Below are 23,179 nucleotides of genomic sequence, written 5' to 3'. Positions count from 1 at the left end.
CACGCTACTGGAAAGGGTCGCAGTCCTTGGGACAGGATGTTAAGCTGTGGTCCAATGTTCACTATACTAGTCAAAAATAAGTAGGGGAATTTCCCCAGGACAATGAACCTCTAAGAACTGCACATAGCATCTGTCTTCTCTGTCATGATCAGTGGAAGATTAGCTCCTCAGTCAGCTAAACTGGTTCAACATCACTTTTACTTTTTTTTCCAAAACTTAACCTAACTGAATACCCCAAGTCTCAACAGATTGCAGTATTGTGAATACACAGAGATGAAAAACAGACCACATGACATATCACTCCAGGATAGACTTTTATTATTATGTCTCGGTCACATCTGCAGACAAAACTTAGCAGTCACAATTACAACATTATTTGAAATTGGTCACCTTATCAAGTCCCAGTAACAGTAGTTTTCCAGTTGTCTTTTAATATATCAAGAGTATCATATAAGTATGATATATAAGTTGAATGCAAAAGCTGTGCCACATATCTCAATTCAAGTCACATATTTTCTAGCGGGGAATTACCATGCCATTAGTTACACCACACATGCACTTAGAGATGCACTACTTGATTTCAAACAGGAAGAAACTGCAGCGTTTCTTCCATCTTGCTGGGAACTGGAGTTACTTCTTCTCATCATCTGTTGAAACATGTTAGGCATGGTTAACAACACTTCCTATCCTTTCTATGGACACCTGGGGGACAAGGTGTTGCCTTTGTAATTGTAATGCAGTACACGCACAAGGTCGTGTGTTACGTCTTGTCTACAAAAGGTTCTTACAAGTTACAGCTCTATGTGTGCTCAGGCATCAGCAGGTTTACTGTATAAAAAGTTATGTTCGACTGAGGAAAAAGTTGTGCTGTTAGAGTGCACATGTATTAAGTGCTCACTTTGACTGTTGGTATGCTGAGTAACGGGCATAACATGAACACGTTGCAGGTGTGAAGTTGCTTAGCATGCTGATGGTTAATTTCCTGTAGTCCATTTCATCCATGCAAAATTTTGTTAGGAAGTGATTTTGTGGTGAGGGTGTGAAAGTGATAACCCGAAAGGACTTGATGTTTTTTGTAATCTCGAAGCAGATCTATCAGTGACAAGGCAGTATCAAAAGGGTCAACCTGTATCCAAAACCACCAGAGATCTGCCATCACTCATACAGGGAGGAGTCTTTCTTTTTAAAAAAAATGGTGTCATTGCCCCTCCTTGTCAATGTGCCAAACAGATCTGCTTGGAGATAAGTTTTGTGTACACGTGGCTGTACTGTTAACATTATCCTTCCAGCTTGTGTTCCGTCCTTCACAAACTAACCATTTTTCTCATCATCATCATCTTCGTCATCATCATCATCGTCATCCTCTTCTTCGTCTGACTCATCCTCATCGTCGTCATCATCAGAGCTGAAGGTTCCGTCAGGTAAGCCGTAGATCCTGATGACAGGCTGTTGGGAACAAACTGCTGTTAAGAACAACTCTTTGATGCTGCAAATTAAGTCACTTTCGTGGTAGAGTCAATTCCATGTCACCGAGAGGGTTTTCAGGTAATATTGCTAGTGAGTTCAAACAATTTTATATAAAAGACTATTCAAGTCAAAATAGTTCTAAATTGTTCAAACAATCAAGAATGAAAGTTTGAACATGTTTGAACTTACTTATATATGTTGGAACTATTTGGAAAGTAATTGCACAAATATCTCTATATTTAGAACAATTTTCAAACATCTATGTGATTGTTTCACTGTTCGAACATGTTGGAACAATTTGAATCATTTTTCAAATGGTAGATTTGGGTTATTGCCCCCATAAAAGTAGGTGCTAATCACACTCTATTGTCTGCCTATGTATATTTTTAGATTTCACGTCTGGACTTTTGTCTTCAGGTGTCTATGCATGGCACCCAGGCCTAATCCCCTATACTTTGAAGGGATGTGTGAATTGCCCTGTTCCCATCCCACTGACCCAGTTATACCATGTTGTTATGATGTAGGAACAAATGATCAACCTATTTTCCAACAGTTTCGAAAATAATACAAATAACATGTGCAATGTTAGAAATTTGTCTAACATCTTGGAACACAGCAGAAACTATTTAGAACATCACATGAATGTTGGAAATTGTTCTAAACAGTCACTTATCTCCCTTAGATTGTTACAAAGGTTTTACAAATGTTAGAACAAAAGGCAACAAACACCCTCTCGGTAATGTGGAATCGACTCTAGTGGTTTAATTTCGTAGTTGAAACAATTATGCAGTCAAGTAATCATATAGGAAAACATATCTGCAGTGTCATGAATTTTCAGTGCAGAAACTGCCAGATATGGAGTCTAGGTATGCAGGAGTGCAATATAATGTCTCTTTAGATGCACTTTTGCAGAATGGTGGATATATGTATGACCTGGCAGAATTATTCTAAATGACGTTAGTCTTCTGCACTATGATAGCTTATTGAAAATTCATTTTTGCAGGGATTTAATTTCGCAGTAGGAGTGGAAAGGAGGTCTTCACTGTGTTATAAGCTCGAAGTTGAATCTGTACTGTAGCACAAAAGGAGGATGTAATAATTTTGTGGAGAGGCACTGCAAAAACTGCAGAGCATATTTGAAGACATACAGTACCTTGTTGGGGTCCTTGAGGATGAGGTACTTGCCCTCCTCCAGCTTCATGCACGTGTCGATGATACAGCGTACGATGCCCCAGGCGTTCTGCATGTCCAGGTTGATCTGGGCGGCCAGCTCCCGCGGATTGAACTGCTGCGTGCCCAGGATCACGTGCTTGGAGGAGTCTCGCACATTCACACGGGAAACATACCTGGATGACAACAGAAGAAAAAGACACAGAAATTACATTACGGTATAGTATACTAAATCTATCCAGTTGTGAGTAACTGTTACATTGTGTACCTTATTACCTGGATGTCTAAACTTTATCAATGGTATAGTATAATGTATGTTTGTATATGGATATATCATACAAGATATCCAAAGAAACATACTAGAATGACAAAAAAAGGAAAAGACACAGAAATCACATTACGATAAAGTATATCTTGAATATGGAGATAACATACAACATGTCCAATTTACATAAAATTTGGACTGAAAGCATGTATTTTTCTACACACATAGGGAGCCAACTCACCCCAGCTTGAGTGCATCAGACCCAGCAAGAACAGCAGATGCTGTCCACTTGGCCAGCTTACAGCTGTTGTTCTTCAGCTCGGTGGCCAGCACAGCACCGCGCTGGGAATCCAGCTTGGCCCGCCACTCCACATTCTTGTTGCTGAACTGTGACCACAGGAGATACAACTTAAGTTTGTGCAGCATTATCTTAATCTGATTTCAATTCCTCTTGAATCCAACATCTACACCAAGTTTCTACTTATTAGATTCACTTGACAGGACAGAAAGACCAGGAGTTAACTGAAAGATTATGCATTGTCAGTTGAAAAAATTCAGTTAACATTTAGCATATTTAAGTAGCCATTTGGTTACCTATTCTCTATTGGATACGAGTTAGGCAGTAGGGAGAAGGTTAATAAGCCAATAGCACTTTCCTCTGTCTTATTTCCTTGTCCATCTTTTACCCACAGGCAGAACATGATAAAAGTACAGTAATAGACATTCTCACACAAAGTGCCCCATTATAAATTTTCTTGGTTTGTTTGTGTTTGTTTTATTTAGATCTCCATTAGTGTCACTGGTCAGAAGCTTACGTACAAGATAAAAGCAATGAAGCTTGGACTGACCCGAGAGTCCCACTCGTTCAGAGTCTTGATGTTGATGAACTGCGTCTCTCCATTCGGCCCCAGCATGGACCCGTCATGTTCACAGCGCACCACGAGTTCAATGTCATTTCCTAACTTGTACTTTCGGTACCTGTGTAAGAATCAAAAGGCCTTATAATCTCTCTCTTTCTACTAGAAGTTGAACCCATGTGTAGCATGAAGAGTTTCTTAAGGTCCTCTTCTTAAACACGGGACTGATGGCCATTCAATACTGTAAATGTTGTTAACATGTATTCATCCTTTCTATTTCATGACTATAGGTGAAAAATATTTAGATAAAATCTGCATCATCTCCAAATTTCTACTGTGGTAAATTAGGGACAATCTGGTGGTCTGAAAATTGCTGTAAAGTCTTCCACAAGTTGATGGAATAGATTAAACAAGTTGTATATGGCCTATATCATGGTACAAACCTGTATGCCACTGATGCCACTTCACCCTCATCCTCGTCAGTCACAAAGGGGTTGGGTTTGTTAAATCTGTGGACTTCACTGCTTCCCTACAGGAAGAACATCATTTATACAAGACGATTAATACAACATACAAGATACCACACATATTAAACCTCCCTTGCTAGATGGTTTCAACAAACGAACAAACGTGATGAGAAAAAAGGGTACTTCAAATCATTGTACAAAATGGGTGATTTCAAGGACAACTGATTAAAACTGAAATTAAAATTCCAACTTATTCAAGAGAAAGAATGATCAAAATCAAAGCAAATGGATGAGAACAGAAGAGAAGGGAAAGGATAGAAAATAATGAAAATGGTGATACATACTTTTTTCTTCCTTACCATCTTGAGCACCTGCTGGGAGAAGTTGTGGTTGATGAAGGTGGCCTCGAGGGCCAGGTTACGAGGGGAGTTGATGCTGGCCCCTTCGTCCTGAGGGGGCTCTGTGGCCGTCTCACTCACAGTCAATAAGTCTGGGAAGAAAAAAGAAACATGTGGTACTATTCAATATAATTAAGTGCCTTCATGACCTACACATTGTGACGCTTCATCACTTAAGTTATATGATTACAACAGACCACACAATACCATGTTTGTTTGTTTGTTTATGTTTCAATAATTTGTTTCAACTCTCAGTCTCATTCCTGTCAACAAGTCTAGGAAGAAAGAAAGAATCAAGGGGTATTCAAGACAAGTAAGTGCCTTCATGACTTTTCCATTATAATGTTTTATCACTTAAGGGATTGCAACGTCTATACAATACCAAGTTTCAATAATTCTTTCCAACTGGCAGTCTCATTTGCTGTCAACAAGTCTGGGAAGAAAGAAAGAATCATGGGGTATTCAGTTCAAGTGTGTGCCTTCATGACAATAGTAGTAGTAGTCCACTGTGCTCTGCTGCTGCAGTGGTCTGGACTCCCTGCAGCTGCAATCAGTCTGTACAATACCAAGATTTAATAATTCTTTCCAACTGGCTGTGTAAGTCTAAGTCTGGAGTCAAAAGGAAGACATACATGTTGGGTATTCAAAGTCCTGAGAAGATTTGTCTGGTGAACACATAAAAACCTGTCTCATTTATACAGTGAGATGCTTCAGTACTAACAGAATTACAAATATCTGAATACCATTAAGTCTAAATGAATCTTCCCACTGGACTGGTAAAAACGACACAGTTCAAGACTGGAGTCTAGACGCCTCACCAAATTCCGAGTCGTCTCGCTTGTCGAAGAAGAGTTTGGATCCCACGCGCTGAACCACGATGTCCCAGGAGTACACGGAGCGCGTGCAGCACATCAGGGTCGCCAGGATAATGTCAGTTGCATAAACGTTGCCGTGGCTCTTGGCAATCTGAAGCACATAAAGTACATTCTGTGTCTACATGTAATGTATGACTTTGAGAAGTTTTTACTCAACTTAAGATAAGCATTAGCACTTTTATATCTCTCTGTCTGATCACACATTCAACATTAAACTAAAGAAATATATAATCCAAAGTATTCTACACTGTAGTCTACTACAAGGTAACTAACTTCCATCTGTAATTTCTGTCAGAAAATCAGTGAAAGTACTAGCTTTTGACAGCATGATATACACAGGAAAAGCTGGGCTTATGAAACATAATGCAAAATGAAAAAAAAAACAATTTGGAAAAGGTTCCCTTAGCCTTAGAATGTTGACTGACCTGGCGAATAACAGGATCATCAGTGGTGGTGACCTTGTGGAAGATGCGGTTCACACGAGCAAGCCGCCGCTCATTCTTGGTGTTTACACGGTCATACGACTTGTCATAGTACTCCAGGACACCACACTGCACACTGGGATAGGAAAAAAGCAGTAAGAATAAGTGGTAAACCTTAAGCCTCTTGGAATGTAATAATTAAATAAATTGATGTAATGAAAGAAAGACGTGACTGCATACATCTCAGTGGGTTCGTCGGCATCAGGCATGCGAAGTTTGGTGAGCCGAGGAAAGTCCATCTCTTCAAGAACCTTCCAGTCCGGACGGACTTCGATGGACGCATCGCGATTCTTTTGCTGCACCTACAAAAAGGTTATAAACATCATGAACATGATTGTCATTTTCAAACTGATGTCCACATCTGTTCCTCATAAAATGGAAAAAGTCTATTTGTTGATGTAGTAGATTTCCGGCCTTCTGTAACCTGCACATGCGCATTAGGCCCCAGGGGCCGCTCTCAGCAGACATAGTTTTCCATTCTGGTGTAGAGGATCATTCATGAATACACATTGATCTACAAACATCTGTGTGCATGTATCTTTCCCTGGGAATTAACACTATTTTTGTAGTTTGTTTCACATTTCATAAGGTAAGATCACCAGAGGCTAACCTGTTGGTTCCTGTCATTCCACCTCTGCCGACCACCAAACTGCTTCTGCAGTTTCTTCTGCAGTCGCATCCTGTCCCTGGGGAAAGTAGTGTTCAGAGAGTCAGAAAAAATTGTCCCTATGCTCGGGCAGTTCACTACACTGGATGCCTTTGGGCTGATTTCTTTTCACTTGTCAAGTGATTAGAAACGTGGCTTGAGTATTTCAAGAAAACCTTTTCTCTCTAGAACATTTAGGAGGCAAGAATCATCCCTATTTTCTTGTCTTCAACTTCAAGTAAAGAGTACCAATGGGGTGTTTTAAGATGTACCTTTCCCTACTCTTCTGGGTCTTGGACAGTGGAGCACTCTGGGCCGCTGCCCTCTGCTGCTCACGACGCTCACGTTCCCGGCGCATATTACGTTGCTGTAAAAAAGAGAGAGATATGTTATAATCACAATGTCAATGACTCTCGTGTTGTGGAGTGTCAAGTATACTACTAAACTATAGAAACAACTTGAAGAAGTTAGCAGCACTTTTAAACTTTTGTATGACATCATTGCTTTGTACTAAAATTGTAGTAACCAAGGAAAACTTAAATGGAGTATGTCAAGAAGGACATTAGGGTGTGCAGCCTCACTGACGTGCACTCCCTTGACAGAGCTGCCTGGAAACACAGTGTGAAGACTAGCTGGCTGCTGCCCACCCATGTCAGGGACCCCAGCAGCAGTATAATCTGGGTACTACTGTAGTAGTACTACTACTGACAATATGCCTACCTGGTTGTAACGCTGCCTGTTGCGCTGGTACAGAGGCTTCGGTGTCTTTGTGGTGTCGACCAGCTGGAAGGACGACTCATCTTCCTCATGGTAGTATGAGTACTGGTTACCTGCACCGAACTGGGAGCTGTACTTGTCTGGAACGGAAACAAAGGACGATCATCACATCTGACAAACAAGTCACAAAAATACAATGATGTCAACAATCCACCAAAATCATGGACATATGACTACGGTATGTAAGAATTGTACTGATACTTACTGATGTATCTTCTATCTTGGTAGGTAGCACCAGTCCAGTCAGACACCTGGTAGAAATAAAATACCCAAGTCAACAGTAAGAACAGCTCTTGGCATGGTTGCCACCAAATGTAACATTTAAGACTGAGAACCAGTTCTGCAGTACATGGCTGCAGTCTTCAATATCAACACACCTGTTTTGAATAATTCTAAGCTATTTATTAATCCTGAACAAGTAGCTAAGGTTCCAGTTCGGAATTGTTTTGACCAAGGACCTAAGTAGTGCGTGAAGATAAGACGCAAATCCTAGGTTTTCTCGTTAGTTTTGGCTCCCGATTTTTCGGTTATCGCTATAGCAGTGCGTTATCTTTTGTATTTCCTGAAAAACTCGATCTTCGTAGCGTTTTACGGTTTCCGAGTTTTGGTCGTCCGCGGGTACTTCCTGGTATTAGTGCGCGATGACGGTAACGCGGCTTTGTCGCCTGATTACCCGAATCGTGCGTTCTATGTGCGTTTTGCATGGTTTCGCACCATCGGGGATTGCGGAAAACGTATCCTCACGATTTTTTTCATTTTTCCTAATTGCACAGACAGAATGATGACCTTTATTTCCATATCAGTCATTATCCTAGGAAAACTTTTATTTTCCTTCAAGCGGCCTTGGAAGAATGCCCTAAAAATAGCAGTTTTGGGGATGAAAATTGCTTTTAGTGACGGTTCTCACTAAAAATGACGTTTCCACAGAAAATATCAAATTCGTCTGTCGTTAGAAGATAAGTCACCCCCATCCATCAGAAACATTGAATCGGCCGAAAAGGGATGTTTGGAAAAGCGCTATTGCCTTTAAAGGGAACGAGTCAGGTCGGCCCCGAATTTAAAAAAAAAACTCCGAACCGAGACCTTAAGTGCATTAGCCAGTATGGTTTTACCCTGCATGTGGCAGAAATGGAATAGCTTTTATTTGTATCAAGTCCATCCCATGTCAAAATCCCGCCATATGCTAATTTTCTTCCGACAAATTATGTAACACTTTGAAGTCCCATCCCCATCAACTTTCTTTAGTATGCTTGACATGTATCAGTTTAATCTATCCAACAGGATCACGATTTTATGACATTTAACAGTATAAAATCTTATGAGATCCACACGTCATGTCATGATGTCTATGTCAGGATTGCAACATGCCCCCCTCCCTCACCTTTCCTAACCGGTCCCCTTTACTGAACGGCTGGTACGGCATATCCTTGAACTTTTCTGGGATCGCGCACGGTCCCCAGCCGTTGTGGTTGTCCTGAATCTGCGGAGGATTGAAATGAGCCATGTTTGTCCAATAATTCTGCAAAACCGGCGGCAAAAATGAAGATTTGTCCGCCAAAGACCGTAAGGACCCAGGTGGCAGAGGCACTCCTCGTGGGCTCTCAGACTATACCAAACGTGGGGGCTGACTTGAGTTGAGCTCGGTCATAACAGTTGTGAATATATAGAGTATGTGTCTATATTGTACTATAAGTTGACAGAAATTTGATAATATGTAAATAGATAATGATATTGTACAGAGACATACACTTTATTCGATTTCTTTTACTATCAATTATACCGTACAAAACTCCCCCCCTCAAAAGTAAGTCTATTGGAATAGTTCACAGGGCTCGCGAGACTCTCGCTCAGAAATCACGTGACCTCAAATTAGCCCCGAGATCCGGAAGCAGGAAAAAAACTGAGGAGAAACAGAAGACTTGGACAGGTTGTCGTCAAGACTTTGGAATTTAACGAAACATGTTTCCTTGATACCAGGGAGAAAGCACCTAGTTGGAATGGTAAGATGTTTTTTGTCGTCTGCTCCTATTGTATGGTGCAAAGCGCCTTGATTTTGCGTTTATAAAGACTAGACAAGTGTGTTAGTTGGGGGAGGGCCGAGGGGGAATGACAGTTTTCTGGCATGGTCATCTTGATAGTGAAAGTTGAACCTTTCCCAAGACAAGCCGGCTTTGGTACTGCTGTTAGCTCAAGGAAACGACAAGTATTAAAGCCACAAATTATAAAATCAAGCTACAAATGTACGGTGAGATGCCAAGTCATGCTGTAATTTACCCTTGGTAACTCATTTGAAATCATTTGTAGAATTTGTGTAAGCCCATTTCTTTATTTGCATTTCTTACTGTGACAGCTATGCCTGTTTGGACATGTATGGTGAGATTATCGTCAATCTCTGATTGTCACTGCTCTAATAATGTTATATGGCACAAGATGCTGACTAACAATATCTTCATCCCCAGACCTGAATGGACAGAAGATTGCTATTTTGTCACACCTGAACCAAGTATGGCCAGCAAGCAGCTCACTGCTGAGGAGGGGGCGGGCAGTGGCACTGGTAGTGGCACCGACTCTCCTACTGTAGGTCCAACATACTGTCTACCTATGCTTAGGAGGATTGTATCATTATATGGTTGATAACAATGGCATGTTCAGCAAGTTGGTGACAAAGAAAAATTTGTGCCATATAATTTTCAGCAGTTACTATAGTATTCCTTAGCTGTCCTCTGTAAACAACTGTTCGAATTACGGCTTAATAGCCATATTATTATTTCATGTTAAGCCATGATGTACCGTATTTGAGGTGCAGGATGCCAAGTTTGAAGTCAGTCTTTCACACATGAAGTTATTCAAATGACCCACATATTTTATTATCATCAGCAACTGCTAATGTTTTTTGTGTGTGTTTTTCTATCTCTATGCAGCCATCAAGGAGACTAGAAACAACCTTTGGACCAGGTTATTCCACAGTCACAACCCTGGGTATGAATTAAGGTCCTAAGGTGTAATGATAATGATGAGACAGTGTATCTTACTACAACAGTACAAATGGAGCTCATCATAGATAATGATATACAGATATCAACCTTCCATTTTTTTTTGCATTTTATGAATTTTGGATTATAGATATAATGATGAAGCTTACTAAGTATCATTTCAGCCTATAAAATGATATTTGATCTTTGACAGAAGCATATCTAAGGGAACAAGTCCGGCGGTATAATTTTTGTAGAAAACAATTTGTAAGTCTGCTATAGAACAAAGTACAGTATTTCCAGAATAGACATTGTACTAGGTCCAAATTGGGAAATCGTATGCACTCTTGTTGAGAGAATCTACCCGTTTGCCTTACAGTAGCTGAGGGCTCACCAAACTATCCATGGCAGAAGTCCCAGTCATTTGACAGTGATAATGAAGAAGAAATGTCTGATGTAAGTACACATCATGGTTACATTACAACTGGTGAATAAGACTCATTAGGTGAAGCGTTATTATGTGTTATCGATATGTATGGTTGTTAGAACGCTGTGATATTGACACTTGTGTATGTAAAGATCAATATTTCTACGGTGCTTAATCAGTGCTAATCAATTTGGATGTCCATGTTGTGATTATGGAACACAGATAGTTATTGACATGTCCTCTATTTCAGGAGCCCTTAGTGTTCACAGAGACACCCTCATCCAAGTTGTTCTGCCTTTTGTGTGAGAGGGTCTTTAAAGATGCTGTCATCACAACATGTGGGGTAGGCAAGATTTCCACACTTCAGTTCCTTCATTTTCATCCTCAATAGTCTATTGGTAAACTACCAGCCACATGAGGCCCCTGTTATGAGCATACTGACCGTCGTCTTTGGCCACGAAGGACTACCAAACAAACTACTTGTATTGTGTTCACTGTGAGATGATATTTGATTCTCTACTTTTGTTGTGGATCTATCAAGCAGCTAAGCTGTTTTCTCATGTTTCAATTTCTTATTTTCCATGCAGCACACTTTCTGTAGGTGGTGTGTCAACATGAAGACAAACGGTGAGACCACAAACAGTTATTAGACTAAATGACCAAAACACTTAAACCCTGTTCTTAATTCAACATGGCTATACATTATTAGTACCTATTTTAACTGTATGACTATGATTTCAATGTTGTTAGCTGTAAGCGTAACCAATCCCTTTTTCCATGTATACATGTATTTGACATGTATGTTTATATAAAATACCTTGGTATTGTACTTTTTCACGTATATTTGACATGTTATGTATGTTTATGAGAAATGTTAGCAGAAGTATATTATTCAGTGTTTTATATTGTGTATCCTGTAGAAAAGTGTCCTGTAGATGATAGTAAGCTGTCGGTGGTGGTAGCAAACATCGCAGTGTCGGAGCAGATCGGAGAACTCTTCATCCACTGTAAATATGGCTGCCAGCAAGCGGACAGCAGCAAGATGGGGGAGTGGGAGCTAGACCCCAGGGGCTGTCCCATGACAGTCAGGGTCAATGCCAGAAAGTAAGCAGAAGACCTTTCCCATTATAGGTTTATCATTTTGAAAAAAACGTGGTTTGGCTTCCTATGAAAGTGAGAGAATGGCTGCATGATGCATTTGTAATATTCTCTTTGCAAAAATATTCTATAGATGTGGTCCTTGTAGGTATGAGTTAAAATTATTTTTGACATGCCACATGATTCTGGAGGCGTGCATTAAGTAAGTGATTGAAATAAAGTGTTGTATTGCCTTTGTGATAAATATCATGTCCTATTTCCTAGGGAGCATGAGGCATCCTGTGGATATGCACCGGTGTCATGTCCCAACAACCCCAACTGTCCTCCCCTAAAGAGAATGGTAAGTCATGTAGCAGTATTTATATCATGGCTTTCTTACTTATATGAATCCCTCTGAAATCTTTTTTGTAAAGAATTTTTAGCAACACCGAAGAGCCATTTTTAATCTAAGAGATTCCAATGAAGAATAACAATGTTTGTCCCTCAACGAAACAGTTTTAACATTCAATCATAACATGCAATAAGTCTGGCTGGAAGAAAAGCTCTTTGATTGTTGAAGTACAATAGAGGGCAGTCTTTAGATATACTGGATGACAGAACAGTGAAAACTGTAGAGGGATGATACATGTAGTTAGAATAAAGGATTGGCGTTGATCATTATATTTCAGACAAGAACCGCCAAAAGCTATAAGACTATCTTAGATTCTTTCTTTTGGTAAATGTTTGTTTGTACTGTTTAACAAAACACAACCAATGTTTTTTCACCTGCCAACGTTTCAGTTGACCGTCTGCCACACCCTCCACGGAAATGTCACCAGGTGAAAAACATTGGTTGTGCATAAAGAACTTTGTTTACCAACATGGTGAAACTAATCATGACTTCGGTGTCCTATTTCAGGAACTCGAGGAACACTTGAAACAGTGTGACCATATCAGATGTCCTCACCACAAGTATGGGTGAGTATCAGCCCCTTTTGATAATCTTACACAGCACATTGTTGTACACTTTTTGTGCTATAATTGTCTAATTGGATCAATACCCTAGAATGTCAGTTTAGGTATACATTATGATGTCTGCATGTATGCATGAGCACCATCGTTTCTTTCCTTGGCACTATGCCATCCATGCAGTCAACCTTGTAGAACCACCCTGGTTGCTTTGGCAATGGACTTCATTTCCTGTACGAAGCAAAAGGAATCCATTTCCTTGAAAGAACGTCATTTTGCTGTTCAAACTCAATTTCCTCAAGTTGTGTAAGCTTGTAAAAGGAGGTGGCTTTGGGAGTAAAGTTCTTGATATTTTTTTGTTTTTTTCAATATTTTTCTCACAATATTCCTACCCCTTACCCTGTTTAACTTTTTGTTCTGACTATAGATGCACATTTGTGGGCACCAGCAGTGATGTGTCCCACCACCTGACTAACATCTGCAGGTAGGTGGACTGCTGCTTACTTCCCCCTTATACCCGTACAACTCCTGGTGGGTTGGTGGAAGATATTAAGATACAGAAATCCTGTGTTAAAAGGGTAGAAATCACTTGTGACTGGTTATGTGTGAATCTGAAGATCAATCGGATGGATGAAATTTGCTTGCTTATCACTTGTAGCTTGGTGAGATTTCCAGCAAAAGAGGAAAATATGCAAATGCTATCTGTGAGGTATTTTTTGTTAGTATGTTTGGGGTGCAATAGTGTCGTCTGTGACTTGAATAACAGGCTATATTGCAACAAAATCCTTTAACAACACCTCTAACATTCCTTGAACAGAGAGCTTGAGGTAAACTTATGATACAACAAACTTCTCTGAACACAACCAATGTTTTTACCCGCCGACGTTTCAGTGGACCATCTGCCACCTTCCACCAAAATGTCAGCAAACATTGGTTATATGTGAAGAAACCTGATGACACTGTTCACGACTCGAGTGTTCTTTTACTACAACGAATGGTTGATTACCACTCCGGCAGGTTTGAAGGCATTAAGGAGTTCCTGCAGCAGACGGAGGATAAGATGCGTGAGATGCAGCTTCAGCTGGCGCAGAAGGACCAGGAGATCGCCTTCCTCAGGTCCATGCTCGGCAGGCTCTCCGAGAAAATCGACGCACTCGAGAAGTCGGTGGAGGTCAAGCTGGGTAAGACGACGGAACTAAGACTTTTTTTTTAGTTGTTCCTTTTGTTAGAAATTGTTGTTCATAGAATTATACAAACACACATGGTACAGATACAATCATCAAATTAAAACATTGTCCAAAACAACAGAACAGAAACATAACAATTATACTTAGACGAAAAGTAAGGTAGAAATAAGGACAAAAACTGCATGTTTTATTTGTTATGTCAACCTTGAAGCATAAACACTGTTCCTGTTATTCTGTGTCTAGATGTTGGCATTGTTAAGGCATCCTTGAAAAGATTGAAAGCTTTTAGTCAACATGTTTTTTTTGTTTGGGAGTTGAATAGAAGCTTCTTGGGATAACTAATGTTTTAAAGTTCAATGTTTTCATATGGTTATTTTTAGCACTTCCTGCTCGAAACTGTTTTTAAGTACGTCACAAGGAAGTGAAATGGGATACTTTGTTGTGTAATGACTGCGCTTTCTAAATATAGATGTGCTGGATGAGAGCTGTAATAAGCTTCAAGATGAAGTCATGGAGTCCAGAAGAGACTGTGCCCTGATCAATGTAAGTGTAAGTGGGGGTATTACATATCAATTTAAATGTATGTATTGTCAGTATCCAGTTTTTGATTTAACTGCTGCGGCGGCGGTCCCTGACATGGGTGGTCAGCAATCAGCTAGTCTAGATCTTTATACCACGCTTTCAAGCGACTCTGTCCATTCCTGGTTAGGCTGCACACCAGGTAGTGTCCTTCCTGACACACTCATTGCTCATCATATTTAACACAAAATCATGGTGAAATTTTACAATATACAAATGTTCGTTGAAGCTCTTCAATTTAACTGCCCAATTATTTCAACGAAATATATATTGGCTAGTACATTTTGTACCCTTCTTTGCTGTATTAAACCCTCCGTATCTTAAGACATTTTACATGATGACAATCAGAGTACTAGATTTCTAAGACATGTATTTCTTCCAACACAGGATGAGCTCTCTCACATCAATGCAAGGTTGAACACTGGAGTTGTAGGAAGTAAGTTTCTTGAACACTTGGGTCGTATCTTCATCACTCTTTTTGGATAAAGAAGTACTAGTAGTGACAGTCCTAATTCAGTGATCCTGCCTTGAGTCTGGTAGTATATTCTTAACATACCCTTGTGTGGCTGAAATGTAATTAATGTGTCTAGTAGTGACAGCTCCATGAACTATTTATCCCTCTGTTCTTCCAGCATTGGATCCTCAACAGATCTTCAGATGCAAGGGAACTTATGTTGGTCATCAGGTAGAGTACAATGTTATATGCTTACACTTACTATTTAGTGACACAGCATCTTCTGATATGAGAGTTTGTACTCTTTTCCTGCAAGAGCTGGTTGTAGATATAGATTTGAATGGTGATGTTGAAGAGGAAATGACCCAATGTTGTACTGTTTGTTGCTTGTAGGGACCTGTGTGGACACTGTGTGTCCATGGGGATCTGTTGTTCAGTGGGTCCTCTGACAAGACAATCAAGGTAAGGAACACAAAGTTGGTCTTTAAAACAAGAGGCTTTTTTCCTCTCAATTCTTGAAAAAATGTCCAACAAATGTAGATTTCTTTCTGATTCAAATACTTGGCGTCATTGTTTCTAGAAATGAAAGTGACATGACACTGTAGTATTGCAGTATAACGAATTTCCATAGCTCTGTATCTGTTATGAAATTCTAAAGCATTTTTGCCTGGCTGTTACAGGTTTGGGACACATGCACCAACTACAAGTGCCAGAGAACATTGGAGGGACACACAGGCATTGTGTTAGCCCTCTGTATCCACAAGTATGGACCTCCTCATGGGTAGATCACAGGCACAAACATGCCTTCTTTCAATGTCTTCATCCTCTGGCATGAGATTTATATACCATTCTCAAACTGCATTGTTTGAAGTTTTGAAAGTGCATGGATTTAAAGGAATTGTTAACTAATAAGATGCTGGTTTTTAAATGACTGAAATAGTGTCTTTTCATTGAGTGACCTGAAATTGAGTGACCTGACAGCTTCATTTATACAAAGAACCAATAACAGGGTTTGAGACATAATCAGTAACCAATAGCATGCCAGGGGAGTTGAAGGGATTTAAAAAGTGCAGTTGTGGTACCAGGCTTTGGTTCCTTTTTTCTTTTCTTACTAATCCTAGGAACTGGTTAGATGTCTATCCCTGATTTACCCTTCCCTTCCCTCTTTGGTGTGGTGGGCACAAGGTAGTAATAGACAAATAGGAATGTCTTTTAAGCTGACGTCACACTGTCTACAACCTCTAGCCAAATTCGTTTGTTGCCAAAAGGTCATCGAATTTCGAAAATGTCAGAATTGAGTTTATTTTTTCACCTGAAAATCTACCATTACATTGAACGGGGCTCAGTGACCTGCAAACATCGGCTGACCCCCAAAAACTGTGCAGCGAACAAAACAACGCCATATTCCATCTGAAAATGTCCTTCTAGAGCTCACACTCACAGACTCGTCAAGCGAGCTATTTTCCTGCTGTGTGATGCCAGCTTAAGTACAACTTGTAGGTGATAGTGTTAATCAGTTGCTAGATACAGATTATTGTGTGTGTATTATAACAGTGTTATTGTACATTGGTGATGAATAAGTGTTTGGTAGTTACTTGACTGAAGTTTTTCTTTCTTTTCAGCAACAAGTTGTACAGTGGCTCTGCTGACTGTTCCATCATGGTAAGAAAGGATGTCAATTATTATTGTTTTCTTATGATGGGGGTTTAGGGGGGCTTGGAGAGTGTGGCAGTTAGGCCTGCTTGTTGGTGACTGTCACAAGCTAAAATGTTGGCTTTAGAGCAGTATCATTATGATCTTTTTTCAGTTTTTCTTGATTGAAATACACCTGCTTTTGATAATTGTTGTCTCATGATCCCCTCGTTTGTCAGTCAGATGAAGTATGACTGTAGGTGTGAACCCGAATACCCCCATGTAGCCTCCATTTGATAGCTCCCAAGTTGAAAGGTCACCCACAACTCCTCATGGTGGATGCACACAAGTCAATTTTTTTATTCTTACTTATTCTTATTAGAACTGTTAAGGTTTTCCGTAAAAACATAGTCTAACTTTTGTTCGTCCCCACTCCACAGGTGTGGGACATCCCGTCCCTGGAGCACATGAAGACTATCCAGGCCCATGATAACCCGGTCTGCACTCTGGTCGCTTCCAACAACCTGCTCTTCAGCGGCTCACTCAAGGCCATCAAAGTGAGTTCTCAAGCACAAGTCAATGTACAAATAGTCATGTTTTTGTCTTTCACTGTTATAACTGTTATACATGTAGTTGTAAGTTAGCATCCTTTATAGCTGTATGTCAGCATCCTTTAGATTCTCCATTGCTTATTGAGTTGAGTATTGCGTTGAGTATTGAGTTTATTCAGATCCACAGTTAGCACATCAATTAGCTCATATTTTCTTGTCAGGTGTCAGTCTTACAGTAGCATCACACTGTTGATCATGACGACCTTCTGTCAAATTTGATCGCCAGAATTCTAAAATTTGGAGAGTTGAGAGTATTTTTTGTCAGATAATCTACCCTATCACCTTTGACGAGTCTCGGTTTCCTGTGGACATCAGCCTATCTCTAAACTTTGTACTGCGATCGAGAGGTCGCAAGCCGTATTGCTGCCAAAAATGTCATTGCAGACTCGTTTTGCACTGTGTGTGACACCAGCTTAACAGCAATTTTCTCTCCCCCAGGTTTGGGACATCCACACCCTGCAGTTGAAGAGAGAACTGACAGGACTGAACCACTGGGTACGAGCCCTGGTGGCCTCCACACACTACCTGTACAGCGGGTCCTACCAGACCATCAAGGTACACATGATGCTACAAGCCAAAATGCTGAAAATCTTATTTTCATTAATTTATTGCTAAGAATCATTTATTAGCATTCCAATTGTTATTTTGGCTTATCATGAACAATGTATGTTGATAATGATGCTGAGTCTTCATCAGTCAGAATGGTGAGGACATGCCTCATCAAATAGTTGAAAAATGCCAGTCAGTAAAGCTTTCTTGACATGTTCCCCTTCGCATCTCTCTTATATTTAATTTCCCTTTTTCATTTCTCAAAAAAAACCCTCTCCTCATCAGATGAATAGCTGTGAAAATGCATGTCTTCCAGAAAATATTGCAAACACCTGGAACTTGAAGACTAAGTTCTTGTCTGTGTTTCAGATCTGGGACCTGAAGAGCCTGGAGTGCGTGCATGTCCTGCAGACATCAGGAGGCAGTGTGTACTCCATCGCCATCACCAACCACCACATACTGTGTGGCACCTATGAGAACTGCATACACGTAGGTTCTACAGATATTCACCAGGTCCTGGTCACTGCAGGGAAATCTAATGTGTCTAGAATAATTACAGTTTGGTATAACTTCAACAATGTACCAGCTTTCACTAGAATCCATTTCTGCATCCTTCTGTTTTGTCAAACTCAAGTTGTCTGTTGCAGATTTGATCTCTAGGTACCTGGATTTTTGTTTCTTTCAATGCAAATGATAATAGGAGGCACTTATGACAGTAGCACTAGTACATATTATTGCAAGAAATAGAACAGGTTCCCTGAAGCACTGAATCTGTTTTTATTGCTGAAATTGATTTTCGTTGTAGTACATGTACCATTAAACAGTTATTGCAAACTAAACTGAGTTGTAAATATATCTGTTCATCCCTGCAGGTGTGGGATCTAGATTCCCATGAACAGATCCAGACCCTGACAGGACATGTGGGCACAGTCTACGCACTGGCTGTGGTCAACACTCACGAGGGGACCAAAGTCTTCAGTGCCTCCTACGACAGGTCACTGAGGGTGAGTTCAAAACCATGTACAGTGTATTAGGCATGTTAGTGCACATTAGGAAGAAGGGCCTTTGAAGGCAACAGAACAGCTGCTATTCAAGAGAAGAAGGAGAGGAGGAAACAGCGCTCCATCCCAGACTGTTCCTTCCCGTACCACATCTGTAGCCGGCGGCCGCCCATGTGCGTTAAAAATTGGTCTTCATTCTCACATGAGGACCCACCTTGGCAAATGAGTTGTAAGCATACTCATCTGTCGAACCGACAGGAGAATCCATAATCTACTGCATTAATGAATAATTGCTACAGGCTTTTGGTCAGGAACATCAAAAAAAAGTTGCAATTTTCTGAAGTGAGAGAAATTCAAAGCATGACATGTTTGTAATGAGCAAATCTTACCTTAAAGTTTGAGCAAAATATGAAAATGTGTTGTTGTCTCTGTAATTGAAGTGTGACTATTTTGCTTTTACTTCTTTGTTAACTTGTTGATGAAGGTTAGACATGATCCAGATGAACAGTATTTAAAGACAAATCGTACCTACATGCATAAAGACAAATAAATCTCTACAACTGAATAAGATACGGAGATTGCTTTTGAAACTTTTTGAGTGACATCCATCACTATTCTTCAGCATCACTAGAATGAATTGGCAGAACAAGCCAATACTAGTACATGAGATGTGAACTGAAAAAGAAACAGTTGAGCATGACAGTTTCATTGTCTGTTGTTTTTGGCAACTTTTCAGGTGTGGAGCATCCATCACTCTTTAGCATCACTAGAATGAACAACATTAGAGCAAGATTAATCAATACTAGTACATGAGATGTAACTGAAAAAGAAACAGTTGAGCATTACAGCTTCATTGTCTGTTGTTTTTGGCAACTCCTCAGGTGTGGAGCATGGACAACATGATCTGCACCCAGACCCTGCTGCGTCACCAGGGCAGCGTGGCCTGTCTGGCCGTGTCCAGGGGAAGGGTGTTCTCTGGAGCCGTCGACAGTACTGTCAAGGTGTGGACTTTTCTTCCTTCGAATTTTTATTACTGTGATTCTCTTTATCTTTACGGTAGCAAAATTTCATGATGTAAAGAAATTGGATATTTTCACTGAACTTTACCTTTACAGTGGCAGCAAGTGATTTACAGAACAGGTCTGTGAAGGAATCACAGATAATAACTACAGGGTTTTTTCATGGTGATGAGAAATGCCTGGGTCAGTGCTCAGTGGGGAAAATAGTCCCACCAAAAAGTGGGCACAGTTACCATGTGGTTCTTATGCGTAGTTGGCCACTAGTACAGGTTTCACTGTTTCTGTATTGTGTATCATGATCAGGTAGTAAGATGCATAATGTAAATGTAGGATACTTGAAAACCCTTTATAGTTATGATTTTGTAAGATTAGATTGTTGTTCTCATCGACATTCTGTTTTTCTTCTGCAGGTGTGGCAGTAGTCACCAGAGGGCGCTGCAACACTGAGGGAACCCTTCACCATCAATCCATTATGAAGAGGGTGGACAAATTTCTTAGAGATCTATTTTCCTACAAACAAGAGATGAGTATTAGACTATACATGGTGTATGTATATATGGTCGCTCTATCAAGAGGAGGCAACATTGTTATCATTTGTCAGCAAATAACGTCAAGGGACGGAGGTTGCAATTTCTTTCTTCCAGACACCACAGTCAGGGGCCTTTTATATACCGACAACACAGGAGCAATCTCCATCCTGACGGTGATTTTATTCCCAGTCCTTTTCTACATGTATTTAGGGAGAGGTGAGTCTTTTTAAGTAAGGTAGGATGCATCCAGAAATATAAAGAGATAGCCACGGGGGCAAACTCTCCTACAGCAAATTTTCTTCGCACTCGAGTGTTGCAATAGCTCCAAGGCAGGGGAACAAGTTCTGTTATGGCAATCGATCGGCATGGGGCATGGGATTTAGGTACTGTTGAGCTATGGGTGGTTGTGAAATGCGAAAAATCGTTGCCACAGGAATATTCTGGGCAAGTCTATACAAAGCTCTGCTGAGGAAGGTACAATGTAGCAGAGAGCAGTTGTACAGCAAGGTAGTATTCTACAAAAAGCAGTGCAGGCCATGACCAAGGTGTATTCATGTCTACAATGGCTATTAGCTTACTGCTATGGTTTTAAGGTGAAAAGTTGTTGACCCAACAATTGAATAGTATTGTATAGGAAAGGGGCTTTTTTTTTATTTCTAAACACGTAAAAGTATTTAGATTTATTCAGACAAGCTTATGCAGTCGTTTTAGGACATAATAACTATATACAACAAATGTATATCTATATTGTAATTTATAGATGAGGATTTTACTTATGTGCCATCGCACAGCATTTTAAGAGTATCAGCTCCTTCCTGTACTGATAGAGATCAAAAGTTTCTACACTTGTACAAAATATGTGTTGAAGGAAGATCACGAATGGCTTATAAGACTAATGCTAGGAGGACTTGGCAAAGAAGTTGTGCCCGTTCTTAGCAATAGGGGCTTACTACTAAGGAAATGCCAACATTTCTATATCAGTGTTAGTGAAAGGGTATTCACTGTATCCTATATCACATGGTGAATACTCTACCATCCAGGGCTGTCTCCACCTTTTAGATGTCCCCCTCATTGTTGGGAAGGAGGAGTTTATCTGTTGAAGACAACCAGGTGGTTGGTACTTTAAAAAGGAAAAATATGATTCAATTGGAATTTGGAAAGCAATGTTGTTCATTTTCGTTGTTAAATCTATCATTCTAAGTTTATGAAAATATATTTTCATGTCATGAAGTTCAGATTTTTTGGACAGGACGGGGTGAAATTTTTGTCTGCCCCAACAAGTAAATTTCCGTCCCGGGACGGAGGGACCTGGAGACAGCCCTGCTCCCTAAAGGTACCAGTCTGTAGAATAAAAGGCTAAAGCTTCTATGGAAAATAATGAAGAAATTGTAAAAATTGTAAAATTTGCATAAACCTGTCACTATGGGAACAGTGTTGCAAGCATGTACATTTTATGGTCAAAGCTTACCTAGAGAAGTGCTGTCCAACTTATATAGCATGATATAGTCGTAAACAAAACTGTCACTTAAAATGTGACGTTTGGGTGGGATTATTAAAGACTCAGTAAGAATTGTGTGTACACAACTAAAAGTGTGACCCATTCCCAGCAGTGAAAATGCTATAGCCCTAGAGCAGACGGAAATGTAGTATTACGAGAAAGAAATGTTACAAAGGGCTTCAGCACTAACGAATATGTTTATACTACAGTATTAGTATTGCCAACAGCCAGGGCTATAGAGCCCACACTACTACAATAGCTCACATTGAAAACTTCACATCAGTGTAATGGCTTGGTTTAGTTGGCAGTTATTTACAAAGTCTGCTTGTCAATGGGGCAGCTACATGTAGACAGGAAGGACAGGAGAGTGAGTTCTTTCACTATTTGGGTAAAGTAAAGTACACCTTTGACAATCATGGCTTTTAGGTCAGCCACACTGAAGTAACTGCCGTTTCTGTGGTCTTAAAAGTAATCCTTATGGTAAAGTAGCATCATGTCTACCCGTAGCTACTGTTTTTTTATTGATATTTACTGAATTAATCAGACTTAATAGTTTAATTTGGTAATTTAATAAGTGTACCAAATGGTTAGAATGGCAAAACGCTTGAACAGTAAACAGTCTGTATCAGTGCATCTGCCTACTAGTATATGTATGGCTATGGCAGGTAAATTCTACATCACACATTGAAGAGTGGAATGTTAAATGACCTACAAGTTGCCATCTTATCCACTTGTACAGATCCGTGTTGTATATAAACATGTCAATTTTTAGCCTTGATGTCGCCAGTAAGGTTTCTTTTCCAAGGGCTTCAAGTACCTGTACCTGTAACTTTCCCTCAGGTAAACTTATGTTTTGAAATCCAGACCATCAGGAGATCCTTCTGTAAATAGTTTTTAACCCGAAGTCCAAATAGACACCATCATGTCGACCCATATATGGTCAAAACTTCCATCTTTGTGCAGAGAATACCCTGTCAAGAAGCACATGTACATTGAGAAATCAAAATGGTATAGTTATCTAATGAAATTGAACTGTAGAAGTTCCCCCCAAATCAATGTCTACAATATTTTAGGGGTAAGGTTGCTTTTTTATGATTATGTCTGCATTGGTACGAGGTGGGAGGTTTGTCTCCTGTGATGTAAATTGATTCTCTATCTATTTGGCAAAGAATATTGTGCCAAAAACAGCTATGCCATAATAAAATACCTCATCCTATGTCTGGAGTTTTGTCCTTCTTGTGTGTGTGGTTCATCTCAAAAGAGGTCTCGT

General features: G+C 40.0%; 2 protein-coding genes across 8 annotated transcripts; one reads left to right on the top strand and one right to left on the bottom strand.

Moving 5' to 3' along the window:
* Positions 1-295: 295 nt before the first annotated feature.
* LOC136440996 (eukaryotic translation initiation factor 3 subunit D-like) lies at positions 296-9,021 on the bottom strand. 2 transcript variants are annotated; one of them, XM_066437216.1, is made up of 15 exons: positions 8,786-9,021; positions 7,610-7,655; positions 7,348-7,484; positions 6,900-6,994; positions 6,592-6,667; positions 6,162-6,283; positions 5,925-6,057; positions 5,443-5,590; positions 4,571-4,716; positions 4,203-4,288; positions 3,751-3,880; positions 3,144-3,289; positions 2,621-2,813; positions 1,317-1,446; positions 296-647 (listed from the first exon to the last, which is right to left on the bottom strand). In XM_066437216.1, exons 1-15 carry the CDS (start codon positions 8,906-8,908, stop codon positions 631-633), a joined length of 1,728 nt encoding a protein of 575 aa, XP_066293313.1. In that variant the 5' UTR covers positions 8,909-9,021; the 3' UTR covers positions 296-630. The 2 variants fall into 2 exon arrangements, with proteins under 2 accessions (XP_066293313.1, XP_066293314.1); XM_066437217.1 differs by having other exon boundaries at positions 4,586-4,716.
* Positions 9,022-9,264: 243 nt separating this feature from the next.
* LOC136440994 (E3 ubiquitin-protein ligase TRAF7-like) lies at positions 9,265-23,125 on the top strand. Of its 6 annotated transcripts, none has more exons than XM_066437215.1 (23): positions 9,265-9,404; positions 9,864-9,981; positions 10,326-10,359; positions 10,756-10,832; positions 11,054-11,146; positions 11,391-11,430; positions 11,724-11,907; positions 12,166-12,241; positions 12,800-12,858; positions 13,277-13,333; positions 13,867-14,030; positions 14,506-14,585; positions 15,003-15,051; positions 15,248-15,300; positions 15,463-15,531; positions 15,750-15,850; positions 16,692-16,731; positions 17,142-17,258; positions 17,751-17,867; positions 18,231-18,350; positions 18,734-18,865; positions 19,744-19,863; positions 20,292-23,125. In XM_066437215.1, exons 2-23 carry the CDS (start codon positions 9,910-9,912, stop codon positions 20,301-20,303), a joined length of 1,866 nt encoding a protein of 621 aa, XP_066293312.1. In that variant the 5' UTR covers positions 9,265-9,404; positions 9,864-9,909; the 3' UTR covers positions 20,304-23,125. The 6 variants fall into 6 exon arrangements, with proteins under 6 accessions (XP_066293312.1, XP_066293308.1, XP_066293310.1 ...); XM_066437211.1 differs by having other exon boundaries at positions 10,326-10,383; positions 10,759-10,832; XM_066437213.1 differs by having other exon boundaries at positions 10,326-10,383; positions 15,750-15,832.
* Positions 23,126-23,179: the final 54 nt, after the last annotated feature.

Source organism: Branchiostoma lanceolatum, chromosome 8 (assembly GCF_035083965.1).
Source record: "Branchiostoma lanceolatum isolate klBraLanc5 chromosome 8, klBraLanc5.hap2, whole genome shotgun sequence".
Lineage (NCBI taxonomy): Eukaryota > Metazoa > Chordata > Leptocardii > Amphioxiformes > Branchiostomatidae > Branchiostoma > Branchiostoma lanceolatum.
This window is presented reverse-complemented; position numbering and strand designations above follow the sequence as displayed.

Coding starts and splice junctions, on each gene's coding strand:
- LOC136440996 (XM_066437216.1), bottom strand. CDS start 8,908: ATGGCTCATTTCAATCCTCCGCAGATTCAGGACAACCACAACGGCTGG. Junction 7,656..8,785: donor AAGGGGACCGGTTAGGAAAG/GTGAGGGAGGGG, acceptor TATTTCTACCAG/GTGTCTGACTGGACTGGTGC. Junction 1,447..2,620: donor TCCTCAAGGACCCCAACAAG/GTACTGTATGTC, acceptor TGTTCCCAACAG/CCTGTCATCAGGATCTACGG.
- LOC136440994 (XM_066437210.1), top strand. CDS start 9,910: ATGGCCAGCAAGCAGCTCACTGCTGAGGAGGGGGCGGGCAGTGGCACT. Junction 14,586..15,002: donor GTGCCCTGATCAATGTAAGT/GTAAGTGGGGGT, acceptor CTTCCAACACAG/GATGAGCTCTCTCACATCAA. Junction 15,532..15,749: donor CCTCTGACAAGACAATCAAG/GTAAGGAACACA, acceptor TGGCTGTTACAG/GTTTGGGACACATGCACCAA.